Source organism: Corythoichthys intestinalis, chromosome 12, assembly GCF_030265065.1.
Source record: "Corythoichthys intestinalis isolate RoL2023-P3 chromosome 12, ASM3026506v1, whole genome shotgun sequence".
NCBI lineage: Eukaryota > Metazoa > Chordata > Actinopteri > Syngnathiformes > Syngnathidae > Corythoichthys > Corythoichthys intestinalis.
Window position 1 is genome coordinate 37329292 of NC_080406.1, and position 17182 is coordinate 37346473.

The following is a 17182-nucleotide window of genomic DNA, read 5'->3' on the forward strand; positions in this document are numbered from 1 at the left end:
CGCAATTGCTCCATGATCGAGAAGGACAGTGGGGTTGCTATAGTTTTCCGACTTGATGGAAATCACTTCAACATCAGACAGCTCCAAGCAGTCACGAAAGTAAGATCAGAGCAAGTCTTCGAACTCCAGTATGCAGACGACTGTGCAGTTGTTGCCAGAACAACACACAACACAATACACCAGAAGCACAGCAAACTAGTCTCTCAGCTGCTCTGAGTCCCAGTGGTAGACTGGGCCTTTCTGTTAATGTGGCAAAGACTGAGGTTATATGTCAGTGGGTATTCCCTCTTCCATCTCGCCCACCAACCTTCACCATCTCCAATAAGCCACTTACAGTAGTGGATTCTTTCAAATACCTGGTCAGCTTTCTCGCCAATCGCCGATGATTTCAGTATCGGCAGAGAGATTCAAAACCGGTTCAAACAGGCATCAGTATCTTTTAGCAGACTCAGGAGAAGAGTCTTTCAAAATAAAGATCTCAAACTCCACACTAAGACTACGGTTTATCAGGCTGTTGCTATGACAACCCCTCCTCTACAGCTGTGAAGCATGGACCCTGTACAGCCGCCACCTCAAAGGCTGGAGGCCTTCCACATCAAGCCCCTATACTGCATCCTAGAGATATCCTAGAGATAGCCCTGGAAATCCCCTAAACCAAAATACTCTGCAAAACCATCTGTTTGGAGCAGGGGTCGCGTTAACCGAATATTTTCCGTCGTTGACCGATTTTTTTAAAACGGTGACGGAAAAAACTGAAGTCCATCTGTCATTTTGACAGGTTGCAATTCATACCCCAGACCACAGGGTGGTGAGTGAGCATATTAATTAGCTATTGTCTCTCTTGATGCATGACGTCGTTGGCCTTACTCTGAAAAATGTCAAGGCAACTGAGTGTCCGAAGTTTCTTCAAAAAGCCCCAAAACGACGATGGTGTTGACAAAAGAGGTGAAAAAACAGGGACTGCACAAGCGGGCACGCAATTCAAGTCCATGCGCACCAGGAAGAAGGTGTAAGACTCCGTTCAGGCCACTGCAGGTGAACTGTTAATTTCAGTGTTCCATATGTAGCCTACCTACTCGGGCCACAGTCAGCTGTTTTTGTCACTGCGGAGAAAAATATTCATCTGCATGTGTGATGGCACGGTGTGGATTCTCTGTTAAGCTTGTTTGGACAGAATATTAATTTAAAATGTTTTAAAACTAAATACTATTGAATATGTTGAAGCGGTATGCAATGTTAAGAGTCTTGTTAGCTCGAATTGCTGTGTCCAGCCACTGTAGCTCTGCTGCTCTCTGTGAACTCTCTATTCAAGCCGGAACGCGCGCGGCTCTTAAGTGTCTCTGTCACGTGACTGTCGTAGCCGGTAACGCGCTCGGCCAAATGGACACACAAGTACGGAAGGTGAATTATGCCAAGCAAAGGGTCACCACAATGTCATTATTATCATTTTAAAAATTTAAGTGATAGATTATGACTAGATTATGATTTTTATGACCCTGTCAGTCAAAATGACAGACAACGAAAAAGTCTCGCGCAACCTCTGGTTTGGAGGGCTACACTCACCCAGCACAAACTTCGTTGACTGGGCCATGCAGTCAAGATGCCGGAGACACAAAAAGCAATTTATGTCCAGCTCCATCTTGGCTGTCCCTTGGTAAGACTGCCGAAAAAGCGCTATACAGACCAGGTGAAGGCTACCATGAAAATTGTGGCCTGAACCTGACCCAGCTGGAAACCACCCACTCCATCCATCTGGTGGCAGCTCCTCCAACAAGGCGTACACAAACTTGAGGTGGACTGAGGTGACTGATGGCTCAGGAAACGCCAAAAAAGACATAAAGCCAGTGCCGCAATCACACCAAGTGTCTTCATCTGTTATGCCTGTGGTGATGTGGATTGCGTGTGGATTGCGGATTGGGCTACACAGCCACATTTAGTGGGCTCACAAAAAATAGAGATGGATTGTCACCCATGAAAATGAATGGACAACCTAAGTGAATAAATAGTATTTTAAAAATATCATTTTAATGAATAAATAAAACTAAATTAATAATATGTTAATAAAAAAACAAAATAAATGCGGTTAAAATAAATAAAAACAGAAATACACTACGGTTATAGCCTGCAATAAAGTTTCTTTTTTATTATATTATAAAAACACTGCCTAACATTGACAACGATAGATGTCCAATTGATTTAAAATATGAGGACTGGCTGTGAATGCCCGCTCGATATCCAATCCCTTTCCCAGTCACAATGGATTGGAAGTCAAGGGCCATCAATGAGTTAAATGAGTGCCCTATTAAGGTTTAAGCTTCTTACTCACTGAATCAGAGCATTATGACCGCAAAATAATCTAACAGCAACAAGTACGTCAGCACGAGGTGAGTTTAAATAAAAGAGAAATTAAGCTAGAGGATGTGGTGACAAGAGCTCTGAAGCTTCTCACACATTTAAAGAGAAGCCAAGTTCGACCGAGACATTTGAACAAAGACAAGTGGGGGATGCAGGAAGTAGTTTTCACACACAGCACTAATGCGACGTCCGTGTGACTGTCAGAGCACCAACTTGAAAGACATGCTCGATTTGGTGTGGCTTCTCTAAAACGCATTGGTGTGGGAGTTAACGTTGCGGTTACACGGCGTAGACGAGACTGAAATAGATTTAGCATGTCGGCGTTGAGCGCCATCCTGAACAGGAAGCAGCTCCATAGCTACATAGTGCTGCAGTTTACTCAGTGATGCAATTCTTTTACAACGTGTCCATCACACATCATACAGTATGTGCAGATAATCACCTTTATCATGTGCATCCCAGCGGAATAAAGGTTGCGTTTTTCAAATGTGTGATAGTGAAGAAAAAGATCAATAAAAGCCAGATTTTCAGGAAGTGGCCGCCCAGCATGGAGGTGGACATTTCATCAACACTGGTACTATTTTAGCCAATCAAATGTGAGTATCTCCTGCCCTTTCCCGTGATGTCATTAGTGTTAAAAATCACATGCACCAGTGTTTCAGTTTATCTGTGTATGTGAATGGATATAACTGATGTCACTGATTGTCATTTTACAGTATGTATTTAAACGTTATTTTCCCTATTATCAGAGATCGAAGAAATTCATGTTTTCAAGTGAGCGACTATGTTTCACATGAAGGTACTATTACTAAGGTAGTACTAACAATTGTCTTTCCCTTTAACTTTTAAGTTAAGTCAAATAATTGCATAAGTTCAGCAAGTTGCAAGGCATTTTTGGAATTTGAGGATTCAAGACTTTAGCGAACCGCCTGTTTTCAAAGACATAGACAAGAGCTTGATCATGTGCATCCCAGCGGAAAGACTCTTGTTTGATAAAGTGAAAAGACACTTCAGTGATCCCTCGCTACTTCGCGTTTCAAACTTCGCACCCTCAGTCCATCACGGATTTTTTTTCAATTAAAAAAAAAAAATACAGATGAGCTGTACCGAGCCGATCGCTTAGTCTCACTCTCGTTCCCTCCCTCCCTCCTTCTCCCTGCTCTTTGTTCCTCAGGCAGGCAGTCCAAGTGCACTGGAGTTGCTTATTAAAGGGTATGACAACACCTGGGGAAATGCTAATATTCCATCATTTATCCATAAACGCATGCCTTTTGGATTCATATCATGCCACTTCGTGTAATTACACACATCGCAACACCAAGAAAATGAAATTTGGATCAACTGTCAAGCTAAAAGGACCCGCTCACGAGATCCCGGAAATCTAGCATATTGTGTGCGTGACGTCACTACAAGGAAACAACCGGCTCAGTGCTTAGTACTGAATGGCGGCGATGATAGCGGACAATTTTGTTTCTAGTTGCAGCGACGAATCCGACGTAACGAACATTCTTCTAATGGTGACGAGGAGAGTTATGAACCTTTCTTTGGTGTTTTGGGTTATCAATTTGAGCCCAAACGAAAGCCAATGCAGCCTAATGAAAGGATCATTGAGAGGAGCAATCACACTGATGAAACACCGGCAACATCGTGTGGGAAACACCGAATGGTTTGTTTTGCATTTCTTTTTGTTCAGCTGATACACCGTGACCGCAAAGTAATGTAATGTATAGAATAATTATCATTTATTGTGTTATCATAGGTTTTCGCTCTGCCAACAGACACAAATATGAATGAGATTCGAGGATTTGTTCTATATATTTTACGAGCGATAATTTATACATGTGTCCAGTCCTATATCCAATGCGTGATATGTTTTTATTATAAAAGAGTACTCACTCTGGCCATTTCGAGCTTGGCTGCTCCGCTCCTCTGGTTAGCCTGGGGTGGTCTCATCTGAGCCAGTCATCCTGTTTCTTGATATCTCGGGACATTTAGGTGGCTGCGCGTGTTTGGTGGCTGCTTTCATCAGCAATTTCTTAGCAAAACCTGATTTCATTTGTCCATAGTACGAATAGCTTTCAGGTGTAAAATGCGCACCACACAAAACCGTGCCGGAGGCTGGGTCTGCAAAATTAGCCCTCTTAGCACGGACGAACTTTACTCATTGTCTGCGTAGTCCAGCTCTTTTTCTCGCATTCGGGAACTCATGGGTACTACATTGCGACAAATGGCTATTTGTAGACCACATAGCATGACAGGTTTGAACCATTTTAGCGATTTTTTGATTAAACACGAACGCAACTCTCTCGTCGATAAACAACGATTGCACCTGCCTCGACCTTTCGTTTCCTTGTTATGACGTCTCCACCCCATTCGGCTGTTTCCGTAATACTTTCGGAAATGTTCATAATTTTCGATCTATTTTCGATAATTGCTCATGAATGTGATTTTTTTTGTTGTTGTTAACTTTATTAATATTTGTTATCTTGCCACATAACGGTCCTATTGATATCTCACAGCCCCTTAGTGTTTTAATACCCTTTAAAGTTAACGACATTGACAGATGTTTGTGTCTGATCTCGTCAGAGTTATTGGCTTTAAAAGCGCTGCATGCGTCAATCATCGCTTAACTTGTTAAACAGTTGCTGTGGCATCTCATTGTGTGTAAGTGAGAGGATTTGAGTAGACTCACTCAATGATGTGCTGTGTTGGAACAGACAGGTTCTGTGTGCGCATTGTGCGGGTGGGGGGATAAGGAAGCGAGCGCTGGAATGCATGTGTCTGTGTAGCGACGTTCGAGGCAGCTGGACGTGTTGTGTTCGCGGCAATAAACGCCACATGTTAAAAGTGATCCTAAGCAGTTTGTAATTTCCACATGTCACTCCAAGAGTCACAGCCAAGGAAGGCAACATAAGCATTTAATAAAGCCAAGCATTTTTCTACTACAGTACAGTACTTTATTCTATTTTGAAAATAATTCGGTGGGACAGTAACATGTTTAAAACTTGTCATAATTATTACATTTAAAGTGCGTTGTGTCATAGTGAAAAAAAACGTTTTAAAAAGCCAATATTTTCCGAGCTCGTCATAACAGCTGTTGTTAGACATTTTTAAATTCCAGCACTATTTTTCCAATTATATGGCAGATTGTCTTGCCAACTATCATGCATTGGCTATCCACATCCGTATGCGTGGCTATTGAAGAAACACGTTTTGATCGACCCAGGAAGTGAAGCGGACTTCGTCTGAGTTTCTGACAGAACGAAGAAAGACAGAGACAGCTTGCACAGAAACTACGACAAGTGTGTGCCCATTTTCTGAGCTACAGGGGTTGGACAAAATAATGGAAACACCCTAAAAAGACAACAAAAACTAATTTAATATGCTGTAGGTCCACCTTTCACAACAATTACAGCCTCAATTCTCCAAGGCATTGATTCATCCAACATGTGATTTTTTTTCCAAAGGAATTTTAGGCTTTTCTTCAGTCAGTATACCCTCATACTCTTTTAAAGACGATGGCGGTGGAAATCAACGTCTTCATTGAATCTCTAAAACTGTCCATAAATGCTCAATAATGTTGAGGTCTGGGGATTTCGCCAGCCATAGGAGATGCTCAACTTCATTACAATGTTCCTCATGCCATTCTTTAACAGTTATGTTCAATGATTATGATGCCATAATGTTAAGTGTTTCCATTATTTTGTCTAACCCCTTGTCCTTTTTACCTATTTTGAGTGTATCAGCTTTTATGTCCTCCACACGTGTGAAAGATTTGCCACACAATGGCTGCGCGGTCAAAGGTTTTTTTTTTTGTGTTGACACATAATTTACTCCTTGATCAGAGGTCGAAGAAATGAATGATTTGCACATTTAGATTCTTTAATAAACATCTTTCACATGAGGGTTAGGTCATTTATACTAGGTCTTGTCTTTTACTGAACATCTGAGCTCTAAACTATGAAGACTATGTAATTATGCAGCTGTATCAAAATCATTGTATCACTGATGTATCAAAGATTTTTGCAAATATTCATTACAAGGATAAATTCATCGAGGACTAAGGAAAATGGGGAATATTTACCGTTAAGAGGCTCGAAATAGACAATTTGGGCTATATTTAGGAAAACTGTCTCTAAATGATTACCGTATTTTTCGGAATATAAGTCGCACCAGCCATGAAATGCCCAACGGAGAGGAAAAAAACATATATAAGTCTCACTGGAGTATAAGTCGCATTTTTGGGGGAAATTTACATGATAAAATCCAACACATAGAACAGATATGACATTTTAAAATAAAAATACAATAGAGAACAACATTCTGAATAAGTGTACAGTATGATCATGTTACATGATGCATCAACAACGAAATGCGAAGGTGGCCGGTATGTTAACGTAACATAGCTATTAAGGGTTACTCAGATAACTATAGCATAAAGAATATGCTAACAAGTTTACCAAGCCATCAGTGTCACTCCAAAACACCAAAATAACATGTGAAATGATATCATAATGTAATAATTTCATACATAAGTCGCTCCAGAGTATAAGTCGCACCCCTAGCCAAACTATGAAAAAAACTGTAACTTATAGTCTGAAAAATCGATTACAGCATTTGAAACTCACTTCAGAATAAGCAGCAGTTTTGCAAATAGTAAACAATTCATCTAGGTAAGCAAATTCAAGGTTTTGAATGCCATTTTTTGTTAGTTTTACACCACACTATAAGTAAAGGTGCAAACGTGCGCATTTAAAGATAATGAAGAAACACTTCATATTACTTATATAAAAAAAAAAAAAAACATGAAAAAAAGTTGCTCTTAAAAAAATAATACAAAAGCTGCAATTAGAGCTGAGAGTGATATAGAGTGGGAACACTACATGATGTATACTTTTGCATCTTATCTTCTTTAGCTTCAGGGCAAGTCAGTAGTTTTTCCAGCTTATTCCGGTATTATGTACTAAATCAGAGATCTGCGAGATTTGTGGTATTTACTGTAAACTGCACCAAAAATGACCTACTTCTACCACTACTCCTACCTACTACATTAATTATTTTATTATTATGAGATTTGGATTTTAAAAATCCTTGGTCTTGAGCTTCTTGACTCTCTGTTTACGCCCGCGATTCTTCTGTCTCAGCACCTTGAGGCCCCCACGAATGCAGGAGCCAGCGTAGACAGGTGGCTCATCAGATTCCTATCAATGCAGGCGAGGGAGGCGACTAAACACCAAAACCACAGCTGAAGCCTGTTTTGCGATGTTGCGCCGAGATACAAACCTCAGGCGTGTGGTTGGCGTGGGCGAGTTACTGGAGTCTGTTTACTTTACAGTCAACTAAAATCCTTTTAGATGGCAATTTTCACAAACCAGCAAAAATTCTTGGCGTTTTAACCCTTCATAGGGCACTCATTGAACTCTTTGGCTTGCATTGACGGCCCTAAATTGTTCGATCGCTGCAATCTCTCCCAGTCAAAATAGATTGGACATCTAGCACTGTCAAAGGCACTAAAGCATGAGCATTTATCACCAGGGTGCCATAACCAGAGTGTAATTATGGATTTATTAATTTTAATTTTAGTAATTTTATTTTGATTAGCATTTGATTATTTTATAAATTTATGTATTCATGGAATATATACAGTGGGGCAAATAAGTATTTAGTCAACCACTAATTGTGCAAGTTCTCCCACTTGAAAATATGAGCGAGGCCCGTAATTGTCAACATGGGTAAAACTCAACCATGAGAGACAGAATGTGGAAAAAAAACCCCAGAAAATCACATTGTTTGAATTTTAAAGAATTTATTTGCAAAGCATGGTGGAAAATAAGTATTTGGTCAATACCAAAAGTTCATCTCAAAACTTTGTTATGTACCCTTTATTGGGAATAACGGAGGCCAAACGTTTTCTGTAACTCTTCACAAGCTTTTCACACACTGTTGCTGGTATTTTGGCCTATTCCTCCATGCAGATCTCCTCTAGAGCAGTGATGTTTTGGGGCTGTCGTTGAGCAACACGGACTTTCAACTCCCTCCTCACCCCGTGGCGTCAAAATGATAACAAGAACGGTGACCAAAATTCTAGAACCACACGGGGGGGACATAGTGAATGACCTACAGAGAGCTGGGACCATAGTAACAAAGGCTACTATCAGTAAGACAATGCGCCGTCAGGGACTGAAGAAAGTACACGTCCAGGCCCGTCTGCGGTACGCTAGAGAGCATTTGGATGATCCAGAAGAGGACTGGGAGAATGTACTGTATTATGGTCACATGAAACCAAAATAGAACTTTTTGGTAGAAACACAGGTTCGCTTGTGTGGAGGAAAAAGAATACTGAATTGCACCATACCCACTGTGAAGCATGGGGGTGGAAACATCATGCTTTGGGGCTGTTTTTCTGCAAAGGGACCAGGACGACTGATCGGTGTGAAGGAAAAATGAATGGGGCCATGTATCGATAGATTTTGAGTGAAAATCTCCTTCCATCAGCAAGGGCATTGAAGATGAGACGTGGCCGGGTCTTTCAGCATGACAATGATCCCAAACACACAGCTAGGGCAACAAAGGAGTGGCTTTGTAAGAAGCATTTCAAGGTCCTGGAGTTGCCTAGCCAGTCTCCAGATCTCAACCCCATAGAAAATCTGTGGAGGGAGTTGAAAGTCCGTGTTGCCCAACGATAGCCCCAAAACATCACTGATTTAGAGGAGATCTGCATGGAGGAATGGGCCAAAATACCAGCAACAGCGTGTGAAAAGCTTGTGAAGAGTTACAGAAAACGTTTGGCCTCTGTTATTGCCAACAAAGGGTAAACAACAAAGTATTGAGATGAACTTTTGGTATTGACCACTTATTTTCCACCATGATTTGCAAATAAATTGTTTAAAAATCAAACAATGTGATTTTCTGGTTTCTTTTTCCCACATTCTGTCTCTCATGGTGGAGGTTTACCCATGTTGACAATTACAAGCCTCTAATGTTTTTAAGTGGGAGAACTTGCACAATTAGTGGTTGACTAAATACTTATTTGCCCCACTGTATAAAAATGATAAGACATAATTAATTTGGTATAATGAGCTCAGAGGTCAAAATAAAAAATATTAAAAAAGTGCAATAATGACTATATGCACATACATATGGCAGAAAACACTCTTGTGACTTGAAGTTCTGCTCTGAGACCCCCAATTTGGTCAAATTTCAAAATTGTCCTGTATGCATATGTGATACATCATTGGAAAGCACAAAATCTCACTTTTCTAGGGGAAAAAATTAATAATACATACTGTATATATATAAAATATATATTTTTTAAAACCCCTAAATCAAAGCGAGAGCATGAGAGAGCATAGTTAAAGACACCATGATTTTAATGAGATATCGCGTACTTACCTTGTTTCGATCCAAAAAGTCAGTGTAGCATGTCTCACTGAATGTCAAAGCACATCTGTGAATGGCCACAGCCGGACCTTTTGGGGATTTCATGGGTGAAACATGGTCATATAAAAAAGGTCGAAATGCAGAGATCGCAGACATCAAGCAGTGCTCCAAATTTTTTTCCCAAATATTTACTCTTTTAAACGTTTTTTTCTTCTCAATTTTCTTTGTTTGGATTATTTATCATCTAAAATATCGGGGAAAATGTGACAGTAACAAAACAAATACAATAAAGCGATAGTTAGAAGGTAATACATATCCGTGACCTATTTACAGACACTTTTTTTCATTGTGACGTAATATGTTTAAAAATTAATATGTTGAATATGCAAGTGAATAATTTTTTAAAGTCGTTTGTTTCCCCCAAACTAAATATTACACTTCAATTAATGATTCTAAGCTAAAAATGATAGACATTACAAATATTAAATATAATAACTTACCTTCTTTTTATGGCTGTGTTGAAACAAAAGCGGTTGCGCGGTGTCTGTAAATGGGAGTCTCCAGGGTAAAACGAACAAATTAAAAATAGTTCGGGGGCTTAATGCGCCATGAAGCTGCTATGGCAGCATTTTGAAATATTGTTCTTTCAAACACAACAGTTCTTTTGGCTTAAAATACGGCAGTTAAATATATATATATATATATATATATATATATATATATATATATATATATATATATATATATATATATATATATATATATACACAGGACTGTCTCAGATAATTAGAATATTGTGATAAAGTTCTTTACTTTCTGTAATGCAATTAAAAAAACAAAAATGTCATACATTCTGGATTCATTACACATCAACTGAACTATTTCAAGCCTTTTATTATTTTAATATTGCTGAATTTGGCTTACAGCTTAAGAAAACTCAAAAATCCTATCTCAAAATATTAGAATATCATGAAAAAGTATACAAGTAGGCTATTCAACTAATCACCTGAATCATCTAATTAACTCGAAACACCTGCGAGGGTTTCCTGAGCCTTAAAAACACTCAGCTTGGTTCAGTAAACTAAATCACAAGTATGGGGAAGACTGCTGATCTGACTGCTGTCCAGAGGACCATCATTGATACCCTCCATCAGGAGGGTAAGACACAAAAAGAAATTTCTCAAAGAGCAGGCTGTTCATAGAGTGCAGTTTCAAAGCATATCCACAAAAAGTCTGTTGGAAGGGAAAAATGTGGCCGGAAACGCTGCACAACCAAGAGAGATGACCGCAGCCTTAACAAAATTGTGAAGAAGAGCCGCTTCCAGAATTTGGGGGAGCTTCAAAGACAGTGGGCTGAAGCTGGAGTCCAGGTATCAAAAGCCACAGTTCACAGACGTGTCCGGGAAATGGGCTACAATAGCCGTATTCCCATGGTCAAGCCACTTCTGAACTCAAGACAACGGAAGAAGCGTCTGACTTGGGCTATGGAGAAGAAGCACTGGACAGTTGCAGAGTGGTCCAAAGTCCTCTTTTCAGACGAAAGCAAGTTTTGCATTTCATTTGGAAGTCAAGGCGCCAGAGTCTGGAGAAAGGCTGGAGAGGAGCAAAATCCAAGTTGCTTGAAATCCAGTGTGAAGTTCCCACAGTCAGCAATGGTTTGGGGAGCCATGTCAGCTGCTGGTGTTGGTCCACTGTGTTTCCTCAAGTCCAGAGTAAATGCAACTGTGTACCAAGAGATTTTAGAGCACTACATGCTTCCATCTGCTGAAAAGCTCTATGGAGATGAGGATTTCATTTTCCAGCATGATCTGGCACCTGCCCACAGTGCCAAAACCACCAGTAACTGGTGCACTGACCATGGCATCACTGTCCTTGATTGGCCTGCTAATTCCCCTGACCTGAACCCCATCGAGAATTTGTGGGGTATAGTTAAGAAGAAGATGAAAGACACCAGACCTACAAATGCAAATGAGCTGAAGGCCGCTATCGAAGCATCCTGGGCATCAATAACACCTCAGCAATGCCACAGGCTGATTGCCTCCATGCCACGCCAGATTGATGCAGTAATCCGTGCAAAAGGATTCCCAACCAAGTACTGAGTGCATCAATGGACATTTTCAAATGTTTGATTTAGTTTTGCTGTTATAAAATTATTTTTTTAATTGGTCTGAGGAAGTATTCTAATTTTTTGATATAGGATTTTTGAGGTTTCTTAAGCTGTAAGCCAAAATCAGCAATATTCAAATAATAAAAGGCTTGAAATAGTTCAGTTGATGTGTAATGAATCCAGAATGTATGACATTTTTGTTTTTTTAATTGCATTACAGAGAGTAAAGAACTTTATCACAATATTCTAATTTCCTGAGACAGTCCTGTATATATATATGTATGTGTGTGTATATATATATGTATGTGTATATATATACTCAACGGCCACTTTATTAGGTACACCATGCTAGTAACGGGTTGGACCCCCTTTTGCCTTCAGAACTGCCTCAATTCTTCGTTGCATAGATTTAACAAGGTGCTGGAAGCATTCCTCTGAGAGTTTGGCCCATATTGACATGATGGCATCACACAGTTGCTGCAGATTTGTCGGCTGCACATCCATGATGCGAATATCCCGTTCCACCATATCCCAAGATGCTCTATTGGATTGAGATCTGGTGACTGTGGAGGCCATTTGAGTACAGTGAACTCATTGTCATGCTCAAGAAACCAGTCTGAGATGATTCCAGCTTTATGACATGGCGCATTATCCTGCTGAAAGTAGCCATCAGAAGTTGGGTACATTGTGGTCATAAAGGGATGGACATGGTCAGCAACAATACTCAGGTAGGCTGTGGCGTTCCAACGATGCTCAATTGGTACCAAGGGGCCCAAAGAGTGCCAAGAAAATATTCCCCACACCATTACACCAACACCACCAGCCTTAACCGTTGATACAAGGCAGGATGGATCCATTGTTTCATGTTGTTGACGCCAAATTCTGACCCTACCATCCGAATGTCGCAGAAGAAATCGAGACTCATCAGACCAACATTTTTCCAATCTTCTATTGTCCAATTTCGATGAGCTTGTACAAATTGTGGACTCAGTTTCCTGTTCTTAGCTGAAAGGAGTGGCACCTGGCGTGGTCTTCTGCTGCTGTAGCCCATCTGCCTCAAAGTTCAACGTACTGTTACTTGGTTGTAACGGGTGGTTATTTGAGTCACTGTTGCCTTTCTATCAGCTCGAACCAGTCTGGCCATTCTCCTCTGACCTCTGGCATCAACAAGGCATTCCCGCCCACAGAACTGCCACTCCCTGGATATTTTTTCTTTTTCAGATCATTCTCTGTTATGGAAGAGTGGCAAGAAGAAAGCCATTTCTCAAAGATATCCATAAAAAGCCTCGTTTCCCTAGAGATGGTTGTGCGTGATAATCCCAGTAGATCAGCAGTTTCTGAACTACTCAGACCAGCCCTTCTGGCACCAACAACCATGCCAAGTTCAAAGTCAGTTTGAATTGCAGGAGATTGTCTTAAACATGTCTACATGCCTAAATGCACTGAGTTGCCGCTATGTGATTGGCTGATTAGAAATTAAGTGTTAACGAGCAGTTGGACAGGTGTACCTAATAAAGTGGCCGGTGAGTGTATATACTGTATATATATTAATGCCAGGTCTTTATAACATTATTATTCTTTTTCTAATCACCCAAAATTGGTCATTGCAATTTTAAAGGGTTAATTGGATATTATTTGTCAAGTTTTTGATCACTTATGTAAACAAAGCATAAGAATCTACATCATTGCCACCTCAGTCTTAAAATCAAACCTACGGTTTATTAATCAACCTGCTGAAAACATATTTAAAGTTTTTTTTTTTTTGTTGGTATTGTTCGTTTAACCCCTCTTCCATTTCCTGTCACAATCATTAGGCGGCTAATGTGATATTTTACAACTTGCCTATCAATTAACACAATCTTGAGCAATTTGTACATTCAAACATAAGTAAGCAAAATGTGTTGCACCATCATTTCCCAGAACTCACACTGTTGAGGTTGAGTAAAATTATATGAAGGAAACCTGGTATTCAAGGTAGCCAAAACTTAGGCCTTTTTAGGTAAAAAAAAATATCTACCTACTGCAGATTAGGACAATATTGATGACAAATAACTTCAAATATGATTATTTAAGTTTCGATCTTGATTTCCAACTAAAAGGAGAATCTTCCGAACTTGATTTTATGAACATCCTGTTGTCAGAGTGAAGTTCACCTCCCCCGGAGCCGCTCAACTCCTCCTCTTCCTCCATGACCAGAAGATTCTGTCAGCTTCAGTGAAGTCATCTGAAAAGGAGAAGAAGACATGAGACGAGATGCTGTTCGGCTGCCGGGTAGCCGAGCCACTGTTGCTACTGCTGCTGCTGCCGGCGGCTTGTCTGGCAGAGAGCGGAGAGCCAGACATTGACTTAGGTGAGACTCAGCCTGGTTTGATCAATACAGCGAGATAGTTGCAATTTATCACTCATGCTGGCTGACTTTACATCTTGGTTTTAGTAAAACAAAACTAATGGAGAGAAATTCATTAGAAAACATCAGTCTGTGTTACTGATGGTGTTATAATTTTGTTGATTGTTTGTGCTGATGTTTGCGCATCCCTATTTATTTTATTATTTTTTAATAGCATTATAAGTTACCCAATGTGATTTCTCCTGATTTCATAGTTCACAATTACCATCATTCAGATTAAGCCTTCATTCGCCTATATGATAAATTGTTCAATGAATACTCTTGATTGTATTTTTAATATGGTTTCCAATGAATACATTCATTTATGAATAAATGAAATGTTAATAATAGAGATGCCGATCGATCGGGTCCGATCACATCATTTTCAAAGTATCGGAATCGGCGAAAAAATATCGGCCTTGCCTTTAAAAAAAAAAAAAAAAAAATATATATATATATATATATATATATATATATATATATATATATATATATACACACAGTATATATATATATACAGTGCCTTGCAAAAGTATTCGGCCCCCTTGAATCTTGCAACCTTTCGCCACATTTCAGGCTTCAAACAAAGATATGAAATTTAATTTTTTTGTCAAGAATCAACAACAAGTGGGACACAATCGTGAAGTGGAACAACATTTATTGGATAATTTAAACTTTTTTAACAAATAAAAAACTGAAAAGTGGGGCGTGCAATATTATTCGGCCCCTTTACTTTCAGTGCAGCAAACTCACTCCAGAAGTTCAGTGAGGATCTCTGAATGATCCAATGTTGTCCTAAATGACCGATGATGATAAATAGAATCCAAATGTGTGTAATCAAGTCTCCGTATAGATGCACCTGCTCTGTGATAGTCTCAGGGTTCTGTTTAAAGTGCAGAGAGCATTATGAAAACCAAGGAACACACCAGGCAGGTCCGAGATACTGTTGTGGAGAAGTTTAAAGCCGGATTTGGATACAAAAAGATTTCCCAAGCTTTAAACATCTCAAGGAGCACTGTGCAAGCCATCATATTGAAATGGAAGGAGCATCAGACCACTGCAAATCTACCAAGACCCGGCCGTCCTTCCAAACTTTCTTCTCAAACAAGGAGAAAACTGATCAGAAATGCAGCCAAGAGGCCCATGATCATTCTGGATGAACTGCAGAGATCTACAGCTGAGGTGGGAGAGTCTGTCCATAGGACAACAATCAGTCGTACACTGCACAAATCTGGCCTTTATGAAAGAAGTGGCAAGAAGAAAGCCATTTCTCAAAGATATCCATAAAAAGCCTCGTTTAAAGTTTGCCACAAGCCACCTGGGAGACACACCAAACATGTGGAAGAAGGTGCTCTGGTCAGATGAAACCAAAATTGAGCTTTTTGGCCACAATGCAAAACGATATGTTTGGCGTAAAAGCAACACAGCTCATCACCCTGAACACACCATCCTCACTGTCAAACATGGTGGTGGCAGCATCATGGTTTGGGCTTGCTTTTCTTCAGCAGGGACAGGGAAGATGGTTAAAATTGACGGGAAGATGGATGCAGCCAAATACAGGAACATTCTGGAAGAAAACCTGTTGGTATCTACACAAGACCTGAGATTGGGACGGAGATTTATCTTCCAACAGGACAATGATCCAAAACATAAAGCCAAATCTACAATGGAATGGTTAAAAAATAAACGTATCCAGGTGTTAGAATGGCCAAGTCAAAGTCCAGACCTGAATCCAATCGAGAATCTGTGGAAAGAGCTGAAGACTGCTGTTCACAAACACTCTCCATCCAACCTCACTGAGCTCGAGCTGTTTTGCAAGGAAGAATGGGCAAGAATGTCAGTTTCTTGATGTGCAAAACTGATAGAAACATACCCCAAGCGACTTGCAGCTGTAATTGGAGCAAAAGGTGGCGCTACAAAGTATTAACGCAAGGGGGCCGAATAATATTGCACGCCCCACTTTTCAGTTTTTTATTTGTTAAAAAAGTTTAAATTATCCAATACATTTTGTTCCACTTCACGATTGTGTCCCACTTGTTGTTGATTCTTGACAAAAAATTAAAATTTTATATCTTTATGTTTGAAGCCTGAAATGTGGCGAAAGGTTGCAAGGTTCAAGGGGGCCGAATACTTTTGCAAGGCACTGTATATATATATATATATATATATATATATTTTTTTTTTATTAAATCGTTTTTTAATTGTATTTAACATTACAGACATAATATGTTACACTCATCCAGAGTCTTTAGTTTAGGCTCAAGGTAGGGTTATCAAATTTATCCCGATAACGGCGGTAATTAATTATTTTAAAAATGTATCACGTTAAAATATTTAACGCAATTAATGCATGCGCTGCACGATCCACTCACGCATTGCCGCGCTCAATCTGTAATGACGCCGTTTTACCTATATAGAGAGATAAAAGGCAGCGTAAAATGAGTAGAGTGAATTATGGCAGCCTTTGAGCCTTCTTTTAATTGGCTAAAGCCTTACAATCCCTCTTCCCACGATTAGAAATTTCATGGGAAGCATTGTGGGGAAGCAAGGTAGCAATTGATCTTTTTTTTAACACCTTATGTTATTTCCCAACGCAGAGAAGATATATCTATTGGTAGCACTACACACAGTCATGGTTCCACTTCCCATCATGCAATTGGGCAGGGCTCAACAAATAAACTAGATGGCAATATTTAGTCACAATATACAAAGTCACGAGTCTTTCTATCCGTGGATCCCTCTCACAGAAAGAATGTTAATAACGTCAATGCCATCTTGAGGATTTATTGTCATAATAAACAGATACAGTACTTATGTACTGTATGTTGAATGTATATATTCGTCCGAGTTGTATTCATTTTTTTCTTAATGCATTGCCAAAGTGTATATGATCGGGAAAAATTATCGGGAATGATTGGAATTGAATCGGGAGCAAAAAAAAAGCAATCGGATCG

General features: G+C 39.7%; 1 protein-coding gene across 2 annotated transcripts in view; it reads left to right on the forward strand.

Moving 5' to 3' along the window:
* il7r (interleukin 7 receptor) overlaps positions 1 to 17182 on the forward strand; it is a 69439-nt gene that overhangs the window by 37547 nt on the left and 14710 nt on the right. The window contains exons 1-2 of one of the 2 annotated variants that reach the window (XM_057853437.1): positions 2345 to 2384; positions 13984 to 14192. In XM_057853437.1, coding sequence (XP_057709420.1) covers positions 14096 to 14192 — 97 coding nt within the window. In that variant the 5' untranslated portion in view covers positions 2345 to 2384; positions 13984 to 14095. Of the gene's footprint in view, positions 1 to 2344; positions 2385 to 13983; positions 14193 to 17182 lie in introns of those variants that run through there. The other variant, XM_057853436.1, reaches the window with a different exon arrangement.